The sequence below is a fragment of the Mauremys reevesii genome, linkage group 2, assembly GCF_016161935.1.
Source record: "Mauremys reevesii isolate NIE-2019 linkage group 2, ASM1616193v1, whole genome shotgun sequence".
Taxonomy (NCBI): Eukaryota; Metazoa; Chordata; order Testudines; family Geoemydidae; genus Mauremys; species Mauremys reevesii.
In genome coordinates, this window is record NC_052624.1 from 1525673 (window position 1) to 1546167 (window position 20495).

Below are 20495 nucleotides of genomic sequence, written 5' to 3' on the forward strand. Positions count from 1 at the left end.
ACCATCCTCCAGATCGTTAATGAAGATATTGAACAAAACCGGCCCCAGGACCGACCCTTGGGGCACTCCACTTGATACCGGCTGCCAACTAGACATGGAGCTGTTGATCACTACCCGCTGAGCCCGACGATCTAGCCAGCTTTCTATCCAGGGATCCTGGGGAGCCCTGCGGGGCTGGGCCAGCTGAGGGAGGGGGACCTGGCGTCTGTTCTGGGAAGCTCTATGGGGCCAGGCTGGCTAAGGGACAGGACCCCAGGGAGCCCTGCGGGGTTGGCCTGGCTAAGGGAGGGGGCCCGGGGTCTGTCCCGGGGAGCTCTGCGGGGCTGGGCTGGTATGGGAGGGGATCCTGGGGAGCCCTGTGGGGGCCGGTCCGGCTAAGGGAGGGGACTCCAGGGAGCCCTGCAGGGCCGGGCCGGCTAAGGGAGCGGGAGCTGAGCTCTGTACCGAGGAGCCCGGCGGGCTGGCCTGGCTAAGTGAGGGGGAGCCCTGCGGTTCAGCCCGGGTAAAGGAGGGGGCGCTGGGGTCTGTTTCGGGAAACCTGCGCGGCCGGGCCGGTGAGGGGTCCCGGGGAGCCCCGGGGGGCCGAGCCGGTGGGGGGGTCCCGGGGAGCCCCGCGGGTTTCGCCCGGCTAAGGGGGGGTCCGGGGTCTGCGCCCCGCAGCAGGTTCGGGGCCCGAGGTCCCGGCGGTTACGGCTTGTGCGCGAAGCCCCCGGCCAGGGCCGAGTTTGGGGACCCTGGGCCGGGCCGGGCCGGGGCAGAGCCGAGCCCCGCTGCAGCCTCGGGCCGGGTGGAGGGAACCGGCTCGTGGGCAGCGAGCCCCGGGCTGCTCCTCCCCGGCGCTGGGCCGGGCTGTGCGAGCGGCTCCTCCCCTGTCCCCGCCCGCCTCCTTCCGGCCCCGGCCCAGCCCGGCGGAGGAAGCCCCGGTGCCGGGAGGCTCCGAGCAGCGCCGAGCCCCGGGCCGCGCAGGGGGCATGGCCGCTGGGAGCGCTGCGCAGGTAGGGGCGGCTGGGCTCGGCTCGGGGCGCCCGCGGGCGGGGGCTGCCCTGGCACCTTCCCCTCCCCGCCCGGCCGCGGGGGCCCGTCCCAGGGCCAGGGGCCCTTAGATCAGCCAGGCTGAGCTCCGGCGCATCCCCTGGAAACAGCCCGGCCGGTGCCCCCAGGGCCAGGCTCCTGCCCTGCGCATGGGGCCGCCCCCCCGCCCAGTGCCTGGGGCAGAGGCCGGTCCCTGGGAGCCGGGCACCCCTGCGCCTCGCTGGGTGTGTCAGCGGGTCTCCCGGAAATCGCCCCTCCCGCTGGCCCGTGCCCGGGCTGGGAGCTGCTGGGGGGGCAGGAGACGGAGCTGCAGACGCGGCCCTGGCGCAGCGCGGGCACGGAGCGCTGCCAGCGGAGCCCCAGCGCCTGGGCTGCAGCAGCAGACGGGGACGGGCCGTCAGGGCAGGAGCGTGCCCAGCTCCAGCGCCGGACGCGTCCCCCCCGGGGTTGGGATGCTGGGCACAGCTGGGGGAGGCTTTTCACACCCTGACCGAGGGAGCCATGTCACCCTGCCTTTCAGGGGTAGAGCAGGCCTCTGGGTGCCCAGTGCTGGGTCGGGAAGCTCTCTGACCTCCAGCCCTGTTCCCAGAGCTCCTGGGCCGCGGGCGGTTCTGATTGTGCATCGTTGAAAGCGCCGCACATTGTGCTAAACGAATCGTAACGAATAATGACGTGATCCCACGGGCCGAGTTTGAAACGTCCCGAGTTCTGGGGGCTCTGCCTCTTCCCGGTGACCTGCAAATGTTTTTAAAACCGATTTGTTGTGGCCTCTGCATCTTTATGATGCACAGAGGAGATTTGTATGTTATCGTTCTGCGTGTTTCTGTATTGGAACGAGCGGGGGGCTGGTCTCCCTGGGGGTCTCTGGCTGGCCGGAGAGCGCCCGTGTGGGGAGCGCTGAGCCTTGGGGTGAGCGTAGGGTAATAAACCAGACCGACCTGGTGGACTGGGCATTAGCGGTGCCCTGCGAGCGAAGCCTGGCTAAGAAGGGGGCAGTGGCTGTTTAATACGCGGTGGAGTCTGTTTGTTTGTGGTGCTGGCACCTGTTTAACTCCAATGCCCAAGAAAGACTTGGGAGAAAAGCTCTCTGAGCTAAAGTCTGGCTCATCCCCACCTGCCCTTCCAGGAGCGGCTGGGAAGCAAACGCCACGTTTCTCAGTCCGCCCAGAGATCAGGGAAGAGGAGACTTGATATTCCTGATGTAGCTGTAAGGTAAAAAACAAGCAGACCCCCACCCCCGTCCTGTTCTAGCCTCTCTGCCCTTCATGCATCAGGAGAAAGGGCGGAAGTCCCATTTTTTTCCGCTTTGCAGATCACCTTTAAGTTTAGCTCGAGTGAGCCTGCTGTGAACTCGCTCCCCAGGGATCTCTCCCTCCTCTGCAGCTGCATGTTCTCATCTAGACACCTGCCGGGCGGGTCCGCATGTCGGTCTGCGTGCCGCCCGGGTGGGTCTGCGTGCCGGCCGGGCGGGTCTGCGTGCCGGTCTGCGTGCCGGCCGGGTGGGTCTGCATGCCGGTCTGCGTGTCAGTCTGCGTGCCGGCTGGGCGGGTCTGCGTGTCGGTCTGCGTGTCGGTCTGTGTGCCAGCCAGGCGGGTCTGCGTGTCGGTCTGTGTGCCGGTCTGTGTGCCAGCCGGGCGGGTCTGCGTGTCGGTCTGTGTGCCGGTCTGCGTGTCGGTCTGTGTGCCAGCCAGGCGGGTCTGCATGCCAGCCGGGCGGGTTTGTGTGCCGGTCTGCGTGCTGGCTGGGTGGGTCTGTGTGTTGGTCTGTGTGCCGGTCTGCGTGCCGGCCGGGCGGGTCTGCGTGCCGGCCGGGCGGGTCTGCGTGCCGGCTGGGCGGGTCTGCGTGTTGGTCTGTGTGCCGGTCTGCGTGCCGGCCGGGCGGGTCTGCGTGTCGGTCTGTGTGCTGGTCTGCGTGCCGGCCGGGCAGGTCTGCGTGTCGGTCTGCGTGCCGGCCGGGCGGGTCTGCGTGCCGGCCGGGTAGATCAGGGGCTACTCTCAGCCTGGCACAGACCAGGGCTGGATGCGCTAATTGGCAGTATTATGGTGATGCCTAATGGCCCTAGATCAGGGTCCCATTGTGGTGGGCTCTGGATATACCCAGAGTCAGAGACAGCCCCTGCCCTGAGGTGCTTACAGGCAAATCTAAATAACCCAGACAAAGGTAGGGAGGAGGTAAGTGTTAACCTCCCATCTGGCCACTGGAGATACTAAGTGACACACCCAGGGCCACACAGGGAGTCTGTGCCAGAACCAGGAACTGCCCCAGGTCCCCTGAGCACCAGCCCTCTGCCGTGCCCACCTGGCCAGCCTTCCTGAGCAGTCGCCCCGCCCCCCCAGGACAAGCTCAGGACACTCCCAGGCTTGAAGCCATGTGGGGCTGGTCAGCTGAAGATCAGAGACAGAACCTGTCTTGGGGAAGGTAATTTATCCACCATTGAGGATGGTGGATAAAGATGCCACTGAATCAGTAGGTCCCGAATGGGGACCCTTCTTGTGTTTCAGGCCCCGGTGTCGTTCGAGGACGTGGCGGTCTATTTCTCCCCGGAGGAGTGGGCGGCGTTAGCCGAATGGCAGCGGGAGCTGTACCGGGAGGTGATGATGGAGAATTACGAGCTCATCGCCTCGCTGGGTGAGGATCAGGCCCTGTTAGAGGCTGTGAAAGGCCCTGGCCGGTGCTGGTGCCGGAGTGGGAGTGGGATGAAATCCACCCCGAGGGAGACCCTCTAGCCCACAGGAGCCAGCCATAGCCTGTGCCGTTCGGGCAGCGCGTGAGCTCTGTGCACGGTCCAGGCACGGCCCAGTCCCGCGCCAGCCCTTTTCAAGGGAACGTTGAAATCCTGCAGGGCACCCACCTGCCCCTTCACAAGTGCCTGGGAAACTGGCTGAACCGCTCCGCCTGGGAGCATGTCACCTCCGCAGGGCCCAGGGACTGCAGGTACCAGCCCATCCCTCGGCAGCTGCCTCTCCCAGCGGGCGTGAGGAATTCAAACCCGCTCCAGGTCCCGGGGGCGGCACCTCGCAGGGGCGGCTCCGGTTCACCCTGCTGTTACACCTGGACACAGCCCGGCGGGAGCTGGGCTCCTCCCAGCCAGTAGCCCCCCGTGTGTCCCTGCCCTGAGGCGTTTGCAGTCGGAACGAAGAGCCCCCGTGACAGACTCTCCCACTCACGTCCGACGCGTTTGCACATCGCCTCTTCCTGCGGCGGCCACCGGAAACCCAGACTGCGGGTCTCTCCCTGTGCCCAGGTTCTGCAGGCCCCAAACCGGAAATGATCTGTAAAATGGAGCGAGGGGAAGAGCCACATGCCGCAGCTCCCCAGGGGGAGAGGGACAGAGGAATCCTGGATGCCCCCAGCACAGGTGAGTGGCACCGATTCCCCCTCCCTGCAAACTGCTCAGAGACAAAAGAGCAGCAACTTTGTGCAATGTTCAGTCACTGTCTGGGTGGCAGGTGAGCAGAGGGGGGCTCAGGCCTGCGCGGGCTGATCAGCATCCCCAAGAGACATTCATGCCAGGCCCCTCTGCTAGGCTAGAAGGAGGGCTGGGGGTCAAAGTGCTTGTGGCGGCTGTCTGCCTGCACTGGGCTGCTAGGGCAGAGCTGGGCAGCGAGGGGGCCCCCAGTCTCCCTGGGTTCCTGGCTCTGCAATGAGATCCGCAGGGAGATCGGGCACGCGGTCAGGGAGCTCGCTGGGCTGCCATTCATGTGTGCCAGTCCAGGTCGTATCCCCGAGGGGGAGCGTGCCATGACCTCGCACACACCACAGCCCGTGCCCAGAATCTTTGCCCTGCCGTGTCTCTGGAGCCAGACTCACCCCACAGCGCGGCGCGGGGGCGGAGGTGTGGCTCTAGGCGCTGTGTGAGCCCAGGGCCGGTGGGGATCGGCAAAGGCGTGTGGTGATAACGCTCGTCCGGCTTCCCCCAGCCCCTTCCCAGGGTGTAACTGCCTGGCTTGGTCTGTCCGACAGCTGGCTGGGGCAGGCGTGTCAAGGAAGAGCTGTCTGCGGAGGGCTACAACGAGCAGTGGGTGCCACACACGTCGCTGGCCGGGGGAGCCGAGGGGTTTGTGCTGGAATATCCTGCCCTGTGGTGCGAGGTGAAGCAGAGGGAGCTGGCGGGAGACGCCCCCCAGCAATCCCCGGAGTGGGAGGGGAGGGACGGCGCGTTCCTGGGCGGCACGCTGGCCATGATCCACCCGCTGAGCGAGGGCCCCCTCATCTGCTGCGAGTGCGGGAAGAGCTTTGATGACGAGGCCTCGCTGAGCACCCACCAGCGCCTGCACCCGGGCGCCGGGCCCCACGAGTGCCGGGCCTGCGGGAAGAGCTTCCGCCACCGCCGCAACCTCCTGACCCACAAGAAGCGGCGGGGGAAGAGCCAGCACGCCTGCACCGAGTGCGGGAAAAGCTTCTGCCTCAAGGGCGACCTGCTGCGGCACCGGGCGGGGCACGCGGGCGAGGGCGGCCACGCCTGCAGCCTGTGCGGGGAGAGCTTCCGCCACAAGAGGAACCTGCTGGCCCACAGGAAGGAGCACGTCGGGGACACGCCCCACCGGTGCTCTGAGTGCGGGCAGAGCTTCGGCGACCCGGCCGGCCTGGCCCAGCACGAGGCAGCGCACCGCGAGGAGAGGCCCTTCGTCTGCGCCCGCTGCGACCGCAGCTTCAGCTGGAAGGAGAGCCTGATGATCCACCAGCGCAGCCACCCGCAGGAGCGCTCCCACAAGTGCGCCGACTGCGGCCGCAGCTTCAGCCGCAACGGGAACCTCCTCATGCACCAGCGGGTGCACACCGGGGAGCGGCCCTACGCCTGCCCCGAGTGCGACCGCACCTTCTGCAACAAGGCCAACCTCATGGCCCACCGGAAGCTGCACCGGCGCTTCAAACCCTACGCCTGCGCCCAGTGCGGGAGGAGCTTCAGCTTCAAGACCAAGCTGCTGCTCCATCAGAGGGCCCACGGGGACCAGCAGTAGCCCCCGGCCGCTCTGTCTCCTGGAGGCTGCAGCCGGGCTGCGCGGGCTCTGCCCTTGCAAAGGGCCGGGGGTGAAACTCGCCCCTGGGCAGAGGGCTGGGGCGAGGCCTAGGCATTGCGTCAGCCTGGGGGTCCCCTGGGCCATGGAGCAAGACCCCAGCCTTTGAGGGGAAATCTGCTGTCCTGCAGAGACCTGGTGGGTCACTCGGGGGGGGGGGGGGGGTTCTGCCGTTGCTAAGGATGGGGGTGAAATTCACCCCAGGGCGCATGCGGGACTCCAGCGGTGCCGAGGCCTTGCCAGCCAGCCCTGCCCCGGGGTGAATGTCACTGGTCGGCAGTATAGTGCAGTGTCCTCCTTGTAAGGCACCAGACTGGCCCTGGGCCTGGCCGCCCTGAGAGCGACGCCCCTCCTCAGATGGCAGTCCCACGGCCCGCCTGTGGGTGTCCTGAGCCCCCCCAGTTACCCAGCCCACCCCGAGAGATTGTTCTGACCATCGGTCTGGCCGCCTGCTTCACCCAGGGCAGAGAATCTCACCTGCAGCCCCCTCAGAAGGACCATTGGGCAGTTTCTGAGAGGTCAGGGCACTAGCTGAAGCCTTGGGTTCATGTCCCTGCTCTGCTACAGATTTCTGTGTGACCTTGGGCATGTCCCTTAGCCTCTCAGGGCCTCGCTGCCCCAGCCGTACAATGGGGATACCAGCCTGCCCTGCCCACGGGGGCTGGGGCGGGGATAAATACAGTAAAGCTTGTGAGGGCCCAGATACCATGGTGATGGTAGCCAGATAAATGGATGGATTGTCTGGTTCGCCCCCGGCATAGCTCACCCCCTATTCCCACGGTCGAGTGTGAGGCTCCTGTAGCTGCTGTTCGTGGTGTGACTGGTTCTCCCCACTGTGGGGCATGTCACAGCGCGCTGGCAGCACTGGGTGGGACGCCCGCCCTGGTGGTTTCACCCCAGCATCGAAGGGTCGCCCTGTAGCCGGGTCTGCTCACGTTACAACTGCAGGGATTTGGAAATGCTCTGCAGCTCCAGAGCAGTTCAGGGTTGCCCCCCGTCGCAGCAGAGGGGTGGGAGGGGGGAGGGTTCCCCACCGGTTCTGGGGGTGGGGGAGGCAGTGAACTCTGTGGAGTTCCGGGCAGATATAACCCCTCCAGGCCAGGCTGCAGTAGGGAGCGAGGTGACCTATGTTCGTAGTGGCCACCCTCCGTCAGGGAGAAACCGCACAGCGTTGTGTGTCCTGGCTCCGCACCCCCCAACGTGCAGAGGTTTCCTGAGGCCCTGTGGAGCAGAAGCAGCCATCTGCCTTCCAGACTTGCCCCCGGGGGCGGCCCAGCGATGGGGGCCGGCACTGCAAGTTGGCTTGAAATTGCTAGGACAGTTCCCATTCTGCATGGAGCCCATTCCTGGCAGGCTGCCATTTCGGCTGAGCAGCGGCGCAGTGAGAACCAAATCTGGGCCCCCTCCACGGGGCTGGGGACACAAATTCCTGTTTGTTTCAACGGACAGAACGTCTTGGGCACCTTGTGTCAATCTGGCTGCAAACAGACCATTACCTGGGGATTCGCAAATCCTGCCATAGATAGAGAGTTATTCCCTGCTTGGGGCTCTCCACAGAACGCTATCTGCAACCCTTCCCGCCGGCTTCTCCACTCTGGTCTCCTAGCATGTCAGCCTAAGGAGCTACTGCCCACAGCGCACAGTCAACCTGCGGAACTCCTTGCCAGGGGATGTTGTGAAGGCCAAAACTCTTAACGGTTCAGAGAAGAACTAGACCAGTTCCTGGAGGATCGGTCCATCAATGGCTATTAGCCGAGATGGTCAGGGACACAGCACCATGCTCTGAGTGTCCCTAAACCTCCAACTGCCAGCAGCTGGGAGTGGACACCAAGGGGGGGGATCACTCAGTAAACTGCCTTGTCCTGTTCATTCCCTCTGGGGCACCTGGCACTGGCCACTGTTGGCAGACAGGATCCTGGGCTGGATGGACCCTTGGTCTGACCCGGCTTAGCCGTTTTGATGTCATCCCCTGCCCCTCCTGCCCCTCCGATGATGCCAGCTTTGACTGCCTACGTCTCGGCTTCTCTGTCGTTCTCTCCTTGGCCTCCAACACGATTGCAACCCCCTCCCTGGACTGATCTCTGAGGCCACCCCCCCCAAATGTCCCTCCTCCAGGCCGGGTCATGCCTGCAGGACCTTGGCCAGCTAACAGCGGTGAGGGGGCGGGGGCCGCTGGGTGTAGTCGCTGTGTATTTATTCCGTTCCCCACCCTTTGTATGTTTACGTGAGGTCCTGAGCTGTCAGCTCCTTGGGGCTGGGCCTGCGTCTCCCTGGCCACGTATGTGATGCCTTGCAGGCCGTGGGCCCTGCAGTAACCCAAATGCTGCATTATAACAACTGTCCTGGGCAGACTGACCCGCCGGGCTGCGGTCAGGTGCTGCGTCTCCGCGGTAGCTGTTTCCTGTTACTGGGTAACCTCAGGGTAACGAATAAACATGTCGGGAGTCAGAATCAGATGCTGACCAGTGATATCGGCTCATTGAGTTCAAGCCCTGACTTCCTCTGCGCAGTTTAATCATCAATTCTTGGTTTCTAGAGCTCAAGTCAAACCATCAGTGAGGAAGTTTTCCTGTGAAACTCACTCAGCAGCTTCCTTCCACCTGCCCTTGGACACGCTGAGGCCTCTTATTCCCCGGGGAGGTTTAATTCAATAGGAACTGGCCAGTTAACGGAAACCCTCTCCGGGTGCTAGAACTCCCTTCCGGGGAGCCCCGACTCCTGCCTGAGACCTAGGGTGGCCACACCGCCCTCTGCTCAATGCGGGACACCCGGTAAAATTACTCGTCGTCAAGTGAGTTCAGTGGCGATCGATCAGAGCTGTGCAGGACAAACGTTTGCATTAACATCGAGCCCGTTACAAAGAAATACGGCGTAGCTGGATTCTTCTCATTTACGTTCTTCTCTTTAAGGCTTTAGGGTTCACACAGGAGGGGTGCCACACACACCCCTGCCCCCCCACACACAGAGGGAGAGGTGACACACACACCCCTGCCCCCTCCACACAGGGAGAGGTGCCACAGACACCCCTGCCCCCCCGACACACAGGGAGAGGTGCCACAGACACCCCTGCCCCCCCGACACACAGGGAGAGGTGCCACAGACACCCCTGCCCCCTCCACACAGGGAGAGGTGCCACACACACCCCTGCCCCCCCACAGGGCGAGGTGCCACACACCCCTGCCCCCCCACACACACAGAGGGAGAGGTGACACACACACCCCTGCCTCCCACACACAGGGAGAGGTGCCACACACACCCCTGCCTCCCACACACAGGGAGAGGTGCCACACACACCCCTGCCTCCCCCACATAGGGAGGGGTGACACACACACCCCTGCCCCCCCCCACACACAGAGGGAGAGGTGACACACATACCTGCATACTTGATAGCTGCTTTCAACTACCTGAAGGGGGTTCCAAAGAGGATGGATCTAGACTGTTCTCAGTGGTGGCAGATGACAGAGAGCCATGATCTCAAGTTGCAGTGGGGGAGGTTTAGGTTGGATATTAGGAAACACGACTAGGGGCCCGGTTGCGGGGCGGGGGGATGAGCTGGCCCGTGTCTTTGCAGAGCTCATCTCTTCTGCCCCCGCGCCCCCGGGGCTGGAAGCAGCTTGCCCCTTCCTGCCCGCACAGTGCGGAGAGGCAGCGAACACCCCCGGCTGCTGCTGGCTGCCGACATAACCCAGCCACCTCCTGTCCCCTGGCTACAGCGCGGGCAGGAAGGGGTTAAGCCCTAAGGATGCACCCGGGCCCCGGTCTGCAGGGGCATCAGCAAACCGGCCAGGGAGGCGGCTCAGGGATGGGGCAGCCCCACGCTCCTGGGGGCAGGACCCAGGGTGGGGGCCGGGGTGGGGGGCGGGGAGGAGCTGCCGGCCAGGCTGCTGGTGAGCCGAGCGCTCCGCCCAGGGGCTGGTTCTCCGCACAGCGCTGGGCGCGGGACACACCCCACCCGGAGGCGTTTGGAGGAGCAGTGGGGCTGGGCGGGTGAAGGGGCGAAGCAGGGCGAGGACAGCCGGGGGGGGGAGCACGTAAAGGGCCGATGGGTGGGCAGCAGAGGCGACCCAGAGCCGACCTCTGCCTGGCGCCTGCCCACACTCAGGGGCGGCCCGAGGCACCAGCTAAACAAGCAGGTGCCGGGGGCGGCAAAATCTAGGGGGCAGCATAAGGCCTGGGCCCCAGCTCATCCCGCCGCTGCGAGCCGAGGAGCGGCCCGTCCCCTGCAGCCGGGGCAGGGCCGCGCTACCGGCTCCGCTGGGGGGAGAGGGATGGCCCCTGACCGCGGAAGAGCGGCGGGACCTGGTAGCCCTGCCTGGCTGCAGAGGACGGGCCGCTCCTCCTCGGCTTGTTCGCGCCAGGGCCGCCATCCCCCCGGCGCCTCAGCGCGTCCTAAACAGCGCTGCAGCCGCGTGGCTCCGGGGGGCTGAGCTCCGCCCCGCTCAGAGCCGCGTGGGGAGGGGACGGGGCTGCGAGCTCCAGGCCGAGCGGCTCCTCCCCTGACCACGCGGCTGTGAGCGGGGAGGAGCTCAGCCCCCCCCGGAGCCATGTGGCTGCAGCGCTGTTCAGGGCCGTTTCTCGGCGCGCGCGGTGAGCCGGGGGTAAGCAGCCGGGGCCGGGGGGTGGCTAAGGGGCAGGGAGTCCCGGGGACACTCAGGGGGCAGGGAGGGGGCAGAGTTTCTGTGTGGAGGGGGCGGTCAGGGGACAGGGAAGGGGGGGTGGATTGGGGGGGTCTTGGGGAGGTGGTTGTCAGGGGACAAGGAGCAGGATGGATCAGGGATTCTAAAAAATCTCATCTCATTTCATTTGAAAGGTTTAGCAGGGTTTTTATTTGTTTTTTGTTTTTCTGCTTGGTGAAACAAGAACCAAAAAAGCCTCCAAGGTTTTCAATTTGTTGTTACCCCTCTACCCCGCCTCCTTTCTCTCCCTCTTTACCTTTTTCTCTCCCCGCCCCGAGAGGGAAAAGGAGGCGAGGAGAAGGAAAAGCCAAGAGAGGAAAAGCTCAATGAAAACCATTTTTAAAGACTTTAATTTAAGTGGAAAACAAAAGTTGAATGAAACAACATTTTTCTGCACATTTTTTCTTAAATGTTGTTTTGATTGAACAAAAAAATCACCCAGCTTTAGCTGTAACCACACAGGCTTCTGTATGCTCCTTGTGCCTCGCCTGAATGGCCACTGGCCTGAGTTCAGCCTCATAGGGGGCACCTGCTGAATATGGCTGGCTTACCTCAACCCTCAGCTTCACACCCAGCCTCTGCCCCAGTGCCTAGATATCTGGCTGAAACTGTTACCTTTGCTGGATGGGATGAGCACATTCCTCCTTCTGACCTATCACTGAGTCACTCTTGGGCAAAGAAGAAAAATAGTGTATTTCTGCTCTTCAGATTAACCACAAGATATTTCTACATTATTTTAGCCAAGTATGTGCTTGGCCTGCCTTCTACGGCTCAGTCATGTGCAGGTAGGGAAATAGTGGGTGAAAAACTGGTTGGAGGACAGTTATCAATGATACACTTTCAAAGTGGGGAAATGTGTCCAGCAGTCCCACGGGGGTCCAGCACTATTCAATATTTTCATAACTCAATTGGATAATGGAGTCGAAAGTTCACTTAGGCAATTTGCAGATGACACCAGGCTGGAAGGGGTTGAAAGCACTTTGGAGGACAGGATTAGAATTTGAAATGCCCTTGATAAATTGGAGGATTGGTCTGAAATCAGCAGATGAAATTCAATAAAAACAAGTGCAAAGTACTACATTTAGGAATGAAAAATCAAATGCATAACTACAAAATAGGGACTTGCATCCGAAGAAGTGGGTATTCACCCACGAAAGCTCATGCTGCAAAACGTCTGTTAGTCTATAAGGTGCCACAGGATTCTTTGCTGCTTTTACAGAACCAGACTAACACGGCTACCTCTCTGATACAAAATAGGGAATAACTAGCTAGGGAATAGTACCACTGGAAAGGATCTGGGGATTATAGTGAATCACAAAGTGAATGTGTCAACAATACGATGCAGCTACAAAAGAAACTAATACCATACTAGGTTGTTAGGACATATGATGCAACCTCGTGCAGTATCTCTGGGGGTACATACTGTATTAAGCTTATGAATGGTTTATGTATCACTGTGGGCCAGGGACTGTATGCAACTTGGGGCAGTGGAGGAGAGTGAGGGGGAATGATACCACAGCTCCTCCAGGAACTAAAAGCAGTGGATGGTGATTTGAGGTGACTCACTCAGGTTGTAAAGACCTCCGGAGAGGTACCATGCCTGGGGACACTTGCATAACCCGGCTCAAACTAGGTTTTCCAGAGACCAACGGACTGAGAAAGGATGTTTGGCATAAAAAGTCCACATTTAAACTGACTCAGGGCCTGCTTTTGATTCAGCAGGCAGCCAAGTCCTTCTGACCAAAGACGCAACCCTTCCAGAAGGGCTGGAAGGACTTTGGCTTCCTAGGCCCCCCGTCAGATTGAGCAGTGACATCTGATCAGCTTTGAGAGTGTGTCATAAACAGACAGTTAAGGGTTAATTCCTCTTTTGCCTGTAAAGGGTTAAGAAGCTCACATAACCTAGCTGACATCTGACCAACAGGACCAATAAGGAGACAAGATACTTTCAAATCTGGGAGGGAGGAAAGTCTTTGTCTGTCTGTTGTTGTGTGTGCCTTTGCCAGAGAAGATCAAGGAGGCAGCCATGTAACACCATTCAAATTCAAAAGGTTTTTTTTTTTTTATTTTTTTTTTTTTTTTAAACTTAAAACAAAAAACAGCAAGCAGCAAAGCAGCACACACACTGACACACCCCTGACATGTGTTCAGTTTGCAGAGATTTTTTATTTTTTTTCATTCAAAAAACAACAAAAAAACAATAACAGGAAAGCAGGTCTTGTATTTTTTTTTTTTTTTTTTTTTCTATTTTTTTTTCCAAAAAAGTTTTGACAAAAAATTTGTATTTTTTTTTTTTTTTTGCCTTTTTAGTTTTTTTTAGATGCTGGATGCTGAATGTAAAGGTGACTTGAAAATTCTCAAAAGAGATGCAGAAGGTTTTTAAATGTTTATTTTCGGGGGAAAAAGGGCGGGGGAGTGTGGTTTTTTCTTTCCCCCCCCCCACAGGCCTACGAATATACAGTTCTAGAGTGCAACTTTTTTTTTTTTTTTTTTTATAAATTGCTTCGCCCCAGGCCCCCTGAATCCTCTGGGCGGCCCTGGTTCGCGCTGCTGCAAGCTGAGAGCAGCCTGTCCTCTGCAGCTGGGCAGGGCCGCACTACCGGCTCCCGCCTGGGGAGTGGAGGTGGCCGCTGAGTGCGGGAGAGTGGCGTGAACAAGCTGAGGAGCGGCCTGTCCTCTGCAGCCAGGGCAGGGCTGCGCTACCGGCTCTGCCTTGGGGGTGGTGGCCGCTGACCGCGGAAGAGCGGCAGGAGCCAGTAGCGCGGCCCTTCCCTGGCTGCAGAGGATGGGCCGCTCCTCCTCGGCTTGTCCCCGCCGCTCTCCCACAGGCAGCGGCCACCCCGCAGGCGGGAGCCGGTAGCGCGTCCCTGCTCCAGCTGCAGAGGACGAGAGGGACATGATGCCCGGGTGGGCCGTTCTTCCTTGGCTTTTCCCCGCCTCCTCCTCCTCCCCTCTGCGCCGCCTCCTGCCAGGGGAGCAGAGCGGCAGCCCGGGCTGAGCCCAGCTCATGCCAGGGCCAAGGCGAAGACCAAGGATGAGGGGGGCTGGGATCCAGCAGCAGCCCCAACCCCTGGCCCTGGGAGCGGTGGTGACTGGAGCTGAATCCGCCTCGGGCCAGATCCGCAGCAAGGTGAGAGTTGGGCCAGGCAGGAGGGTTTTGTTAAAATTAAATGTTAAAATTACATTAGTAGGAAATGGTTTTGTTTCACTAACTACAAATTCTCTGTTTTCATTTTTTTTAAATTTTAAACAGTCAAAACAAAACTGCAAAGTGCAAACATGTGTAAAAGCAAAAAAAATTCAGGGGGCGGCAGCCAAAATTTTTTTTGCTTGGGGGAGCAAAAAACCTAGAGCCGGCCCTGCCCACACTAACCAGCCACCACAGCTCGCAGCTAGTGCCGGTCGGAAACAGGCCGGGGCACGGGGCCCTGCTGGCCGAGAGCCGGGCCACAGCAGGGGCTGACGGACCAGCGGGGGGTGGGGGCGGCCGACCCCTCGCACTGCAGCTTTCTCCCACCACCAGCCTTGCACACCCACCCCTGTCGGCAGCCACTGGACTCCCCCACTCACTGCTGGCGGGTGGGCGGCTGGTGAGCAGGGACCTGGCCAGCAGCAGGACCTGCTGGCACCAATGGGGGGAGACAGAACATACAGGACAATTTGCTCATTTCTAAGAAAAAGTCAGGACCCCGGCAGGTGGCTGAAATACGGGACTGTCCCTTTAAAAACGGTTTCAGAGAAGCAGCCATGTTAGTCTGTAGCCGCAAAAAGAACAGGAGTACTTGTGGCACCTTAAAGACTAACAAATTTATTGTAGCATGAGCTTTCGTGAGCTGCAGCTCACTTCTTCGGATGCAACACAAGTACTCCTGTTCCTTTAAAAACGGGACATCTGGTCACCCTACTGACACTGCTGCTGGTCCGACCCCTCTCTGGCTCGCTGAGGAGCCTGGGCCGGCGGGAGGCCAGCTGTCCTGCCACCTCCTGGCGTGGCTGGATTCCCCCCGGTGTCCTGCCGCGGAGCCGGCTTCTCCCCAGCCCGGTCGTTCCTGGCAGGACGGGCTCCTTGGGCCAGAGGAGTCTCGGGGCCTCTCAGATTCCCTGGGAAGCGGAGCGGAGCCAGCGCCCAGCTGCAGGCGCCTTTCCAGCACTGCCCTTCCTGAGGAGCCAGCAGGTTACGAAGAGAGAGAAAGAGGCTTAAGGAGGCCTGGCTGATGAGCCGTGTCCCCTGGGGACTCTCCCCAGAGCAATGTAGCGCTGACGGTGGGCGTCCGGGCGATTCTGTCTCTGCACGCGGCAGGGCTCTGCGCGGAGACGTGGAGTAAGAGCCGGAAAACCAGATCTCCACCGCTGGCCAGAACACAAGTGCTAGTAGTCAGTGCAACCCCCCCTCCCCCCGGCATCAATGCAACGGGGAGACGGGCCCGACGGGCTCACGCAGGGAATCCAGAGGCGAAGGCTGAACACGCCGCCCCTAGCGTACGGCTCAGACGGCTGCCGTGGGTCTGTGGCTGGGCAGGTTAGCTGGATCCTAGACTGCAGGACTGGGAGGAGCAGGCTGAGCCCAGAGCGGATCAGCAGGAAGGGGAAGGCTGCAGCCGGCCAGCGAGGCAGGGGCAGGAAGCTTGTGTCTGATTCCTGAAGGGGCCATTGTGAATGATCGTGGGACCTGCCCAGCACAGGGCCCAGAACCTCGCCCAGCAACACCCGGGCATTGAGCTAGTGGTTAGCAAGTGAGTCAGGCTTTGTCTACACTGCCCAGCTTTTAGTGACACGGCGGGCGGCGGAAACGCTGTTTGTCAGCAATACTTCCACCCCCTACGGGCGGGGTTCGCAGGGCCACCCGGGGGGGGCAAGTGGGGTAATTTGCCCCAGGCCTCAGGGCCCCTGGAGCAGGGTCCTTCACTCAGTCCGGGGGCCCCAGAAAACTCTTGTGGGCCCGGGCCCCCGGAGCTGCTTCTGCTCCGGGTCTTCGGCAGCAATTCGGCGGCGGGGGGTCCTTCCGTTCCGGGACTCACCGCCGAAGACCCTAGGCCCCCTGAATCCCCTGGGCGGCCCTGGGGGTTCGCGTTGTCAAACGGCAGTGCAGACAAAGCCTGAGTCTCTCCTGAAAGGCTCCAAGCGCTGGAGATGCCAGCACACCCCTGCCCGTGCTGGCCAATGGCTGGCCGCCCTGGCTGTGAAACGCTTGCGTCTGATTGCGTTTGAATGCCGTGAATCGTCCCAGCGGAGGGACGCAGAGAGGGCGAGAGACGGGCAGAGCGGCTGGCCAGGGGGCCATGCTCGAAGTTGTGTTCCTGCCAGCCCAGCGCCATCAGAGCCAACCGCCAAGTGGAAACGTTCACAGCCCCAGGAGGGCCGCATGCTGTGGACCAGTGCTCTCATGATCCATTTCTCAACTGTTAGTTCTTCCTCCTCCACCAGTGGCTGCCAGCTAAGGAAACAGGCAGTTCTGCTGGGTGGCTGGCCAGGTGCGAATCGGTTGGCACGGAGCCCTCCAGAGACGAAGGCTAAGCTAGTGATTTCCTGTTCTCTAGAGGGGCCGGTTGTAATCAGCTCCCACTCGCAGGTTACAGAGCTCAGGGAGGTCTCTGTAGTTAGACACCTTGGGAAATCATTCATCAGCTTTCAGACAGCAGCCTCCCGAGTCCGCATGAGAACCTCGGACGGGAGGAGAGAGCTGAGCCTTGAGCAGGTGTCAGTGTCCCGGGTACCACAAACCACTGGCAGCTCTTCGTGCCACGAGCAGTGGCCCAGGCTTGCTCCCGCCTGGCAGAGTCCACGTGTAACACAATTCTCTGGGGATGGTCGTCCCTGGTAAATGGTCTATAAAGTCGCTCTGGAAGCAGACTGAGAAACACCGGGGCTTATGCGGCGGCCCCGTCACACCGGGTAGCACCTTGCAGCCTGGCTAGCCCCGAAGCGCCAGCGACTAGTGCGAAGGGGCAACGCAATGGACTGGGCTGGCTGTGCTCTGGGAATGCTGCCTGGGGAGGTGGCAGGGGAGTTGGGCTGGGACGGCCCGGGCCTGCCTTGGGGAAGGGAGGTACCTGAGACCCCAGGAGGGGGGTTGGAGGCCAGGTGACACCTCTGCCGGGACACTGGACAAAGGACAAAGGCTGGGGGAGGAGCCGGGGCAGGCGGAGTGAGAGGCTGGGGGGAGTTTCAGTTTGGAGCTGCCTGGGAAATGGAGAGGGGCCCCGACGGGGCTGTGGCTTCCCTGGGGGCTCCAGATGGACCTAACTAAGGGGGTCCTGTTGTCTGTACCGGCAAGGCCTGTCTGGGACTGTGTCCTGTCGTCTAAATAAACCTCTGTGTCCCCGGCTGGCTGAGAGTCCCGGGAATCGCAGGAAGTGGGGGTGCAGGGCCCTGACTCCCCCACACTCCGTGACAGTGACTGTAGTAGGACGAGCGCCTGAGACATGAGTCCTTGTGCCAGCGGCCTGGAATGAGGCAGACCCTGCTCACACCGAGTACTTCCCCAAACACAGCCTGAGACGACAGAAGTAACAGACGTGCTTCGTGCCCCTAGCGGCCATGGCAGTAACATGGCGTAAACACAAGGCCCCACTCCTGGCCAGTAGAGCCGGGATGTGGTCGTTGGGCAGTTCGCTCGGGGGCTGCCGTGCCAGCTGCCTGCGCAGGGCTGGGGGGACCCACACGCAGCCAAACATCTATCCACACCCAAGCACAGGGACATGGCGCAACGCCCACGAAGCGCCCAGGGCTGGCTGGGCTTCATGTGCATCCGCCGTGCCCGGCTCCGTCAGAGGCCACGTGGCTGCAGAGTCAACACCACTGAGGCGAGGGGTAAAGGTTGGCCTGATACCGGTCGGGCGCGTGGTACTTGCTGCTGCCAACAGGGAGCGGAGGCCTCTCTGGAACGTGATGCCGCTTGCGGTAGCCGGAGCCTTTGGTGCAGTGCGACGCTCCCACTCACCCCTTGCTGCGTAACTTCAAGCTGCCTTTGTTTCATGCTGTGCTCTGGAGCAGCTCTGGGCCCGCCGGGGGGAGCCTGCTGGCAGGCTTGGGCTCCTGTTGTTCTCTTGCATGTGCCCAGCTGCTGTGCGGGTCCCCAGAGGCCACTTAGCTGCACTGAAACCACAGTCAGCTGAGAGACGAGGCCCACACTGCGCCCAGGGCGGGCGAGTAACCATCAGCCACGCTGCCAAGGGACGTGGTGATTCGCCGGCTCGTGGCTGCCCGCCTGGGAGGTGCCTTAGCCAACACACCTCGCTGGGCTCAGGACAGGTGACCCTGGCCTGTGCTGGACAGGCGGTCGGACGGGATGAGCTGATGGGCTCATCTGAGTGGCCACTCCCTAGTGCAAAGCACACGCCTTTGGCAGGGCCCTTGTGCACCTCACACCTCGTCAGCAGCTTCGCAGCCTAGGATGGGAGGATCTGGTTCAAAGGTTAGGAACCAAATTCTGCCTTCTCCTGCTGCTGCCTCATTCCCCCTCCGGCTTCCCCCCACTTGTGACTTACTCATTTTTAAGAAGGTTAAAATTATTCCTGACCACCAGGATTCCAAACCCAAATCTGGCGGGTGGCAGAGTGTGATGTGGAGCTGCTGGGCGAGGAGAAGGGGCCTGCCTGGGACGTGGTGGTTCTCCGGGTGGCTGGAGGGTTCGTGGCCGTTCCCACTCAGCCGTGGGCCCCTTCCTCTGGGGTATTAGCCCCAAGCCCCCCCACGAACTGGGGCTTGGCGGTGCTGCTGTGTTTCCAGCTGGACAATGCTGTGATCAGACCTGTCACAGGTAATAGCCATGCCTGGCCCAAACACCTCCCTCTGCTCGGCCCTGGTGGCCAATGAGTCAGGGGCAAGGGCCATGACCCCATCACTTTTTACTGGCCATAAGGGCAAGCCAGGGGGCGGGAGGTGGTGGGGAGGAGCGAGCGGGAGGCAGGGTCTCCGGGGGAAGAGGTGGCGTGGGAGCAGGGTCTCGGGGGGGGGGGAATGGGTGGCATGGGGGTGGGGGCTCAGGGAGAAGGTGACATGGGGTAGGGCCTCAGGGGGGAGGGATGGTGCAGGGGCAGAGCCACAATTCGGGCACCGGTGGTCCCCCCCTTGTAGGGGGCTTCTTCCGCTCTTGCCCCGAGCCCCCCCCCTCGTTCCCAGGCAGGGGGTGCCTGTGAGGTGCTGGGTGGGAGACTGAGGCAGGGCTGCCAGGTGATGAGCTCAAGGCACTCGGGGGCTATCCTGGCGGAGGGGGTCGGCGGGGGCTGGCTGTGGCACATGCCTGGCCCAGGGCCCTGCTGAGGCGCCCCACGGTGCCCCTGTCCCCGACAGACCCATGTTAATAGTCGGCTGCAGTGCCTATTGCAGCTGCACACGGGGGCCTCAGGGAAAAGAGTTTGGGACCCCCTGGTCCAATTAACAGACCCTGTGTGGATCCAGGCTCCCCAGTCGGGGCGAGACACCCAGCTGCCAGGGGCCAGAGAGGGCAGGCCAAGGAGGCTAATGGCACATTGCGCTGTATAAGTAGGGGCATTGCCAGCAGATCGAGGGATGTGATCATTCCCCTCTATTCAACATTGGTGAGGCCTCATCTGGACTCCTGTGTCCAGTTTTGGGCCCCACACTACAAGAAGGATGTGGATAAATTGGAGAGAGTCCAGCGGAGGGCAACAAAAATGATGAGGGGGCTGGAGCACATGACTTATGAGGAGAGGCTGAGGGAACTGGGATTGTTTAGTCTGCAGAAGAGAAGAATGAGGGGGGATTTGATAGCTGCTTTCAACTACCTGAAAGGGGGTTCCAAAGAGGATGGATCTAGACTGTTCTCAGTGGTGGCAGATGACAGAACAAGGAGTAATGGTCTCAAGTTGCAGTGGGGGAGGTTTAGGTTGGATATTAGGAAAAACTTTTTCACTAGGAGGGTGGTGAAGCACTGGAATGGGTTCCCTAGGGAGGTGGTGGAATCTCCTTCATTGGAGGTGTTTAAGGCCCAGCTTGACCAAGCCCTGGCTGGGATGATTTAGTTGGGTTTGGTCCTGCTTTGAGCAGGGGGTTGGACTAGATACCTCCTGAGGTCCCTTCCACCCCCGATATTCTATGATTCTACACGCGCTGCCGTGACCTGCGCTAGTCCCTACAATAACAGTGGATGCTGTGCACAGCACTGCCGTGGGCCCCTCCAACGCACACCGGGCGGGAGCGCCGCGTCTAGCACCCCCTGCAGCACCACGGGGGTAAGTGCCAGAGCCCTTGGAGCGTTTCGTTTGGGAGGACGTTCTGCTGGCACATTTACACGTGCTGGGCCGGGGGCTGGCCAGGCCGGGCCCGTTCTGCTGGGGGCTGTGCTAGGAAATGCCGGCGTTCCCCACAGAGCTGATCTGTAAGAGCAGGTGTTGCAGGGGGATGAGACACTTGTTACATCCCCCCCCCCCCAGGTTTACATGGACAAGTGGCAGCTGCTCTGGAGTCAGGCTGAAGGGGGAAGCTGGTGCAGTGGAGAGCTGGGGCTGGGGTTTGCAGAGGGGCTCGCTGGGGTAACGGGACTATAACACCTCGAAGACACTGCAGAGTGGCTGTTCCCCAGCGGCGCCCACGGGGAGACCGTCAGCCACTCCATCCAGATCCCCGAGGGGCTGGGCTCCCCCCTTGCCCACGGGGTGATGTGGAGGGTGCCCTCCGCAGGAGCAAGAAGGAACGACACTTCCCAGACCGGCCACGCGGCAAAGGCACCCACTAGCCCATCGAAATTCAGACAGCAGGAAAAGCGACGTGCGTGCCCCAGGGACGGCCACAGCGTAACTCCAGTCTG

The 20495-nt window shown here is 61.4% G+C and overlaps 1 protein-coding gene across 1 annotated transcript in view; it reads left to right on the plus strand.

Annotated features, from left to right (window-relative positions):
* Positions 1-895: 895 nt before the first annotated feature.
* Positions 896-20495, plus strand: part of LOC120399290 (zinc finger protein 585A-like) — a 43940-nt gene continuing 24340 nt past the window's right edge. Inside the window, exons 1-4 of the mRNA XM_039527414.1 lie at positions 896-995; positions 3534-3660; positions 4277-4390; positions 4996-5989. Coding sequence (XP_039383348.1) covers positions 972-995; positions 3534-3660; positions 4277-4390; positions 4996-5989 — 1259 coding nt within the window. The 5' untranslated portion in view covers positions 896-971. The remainder of the gene's footprint in view (positions 996-3533; positions 3661-4276; positions 4391-4995; positions 5990-20495) is intronic.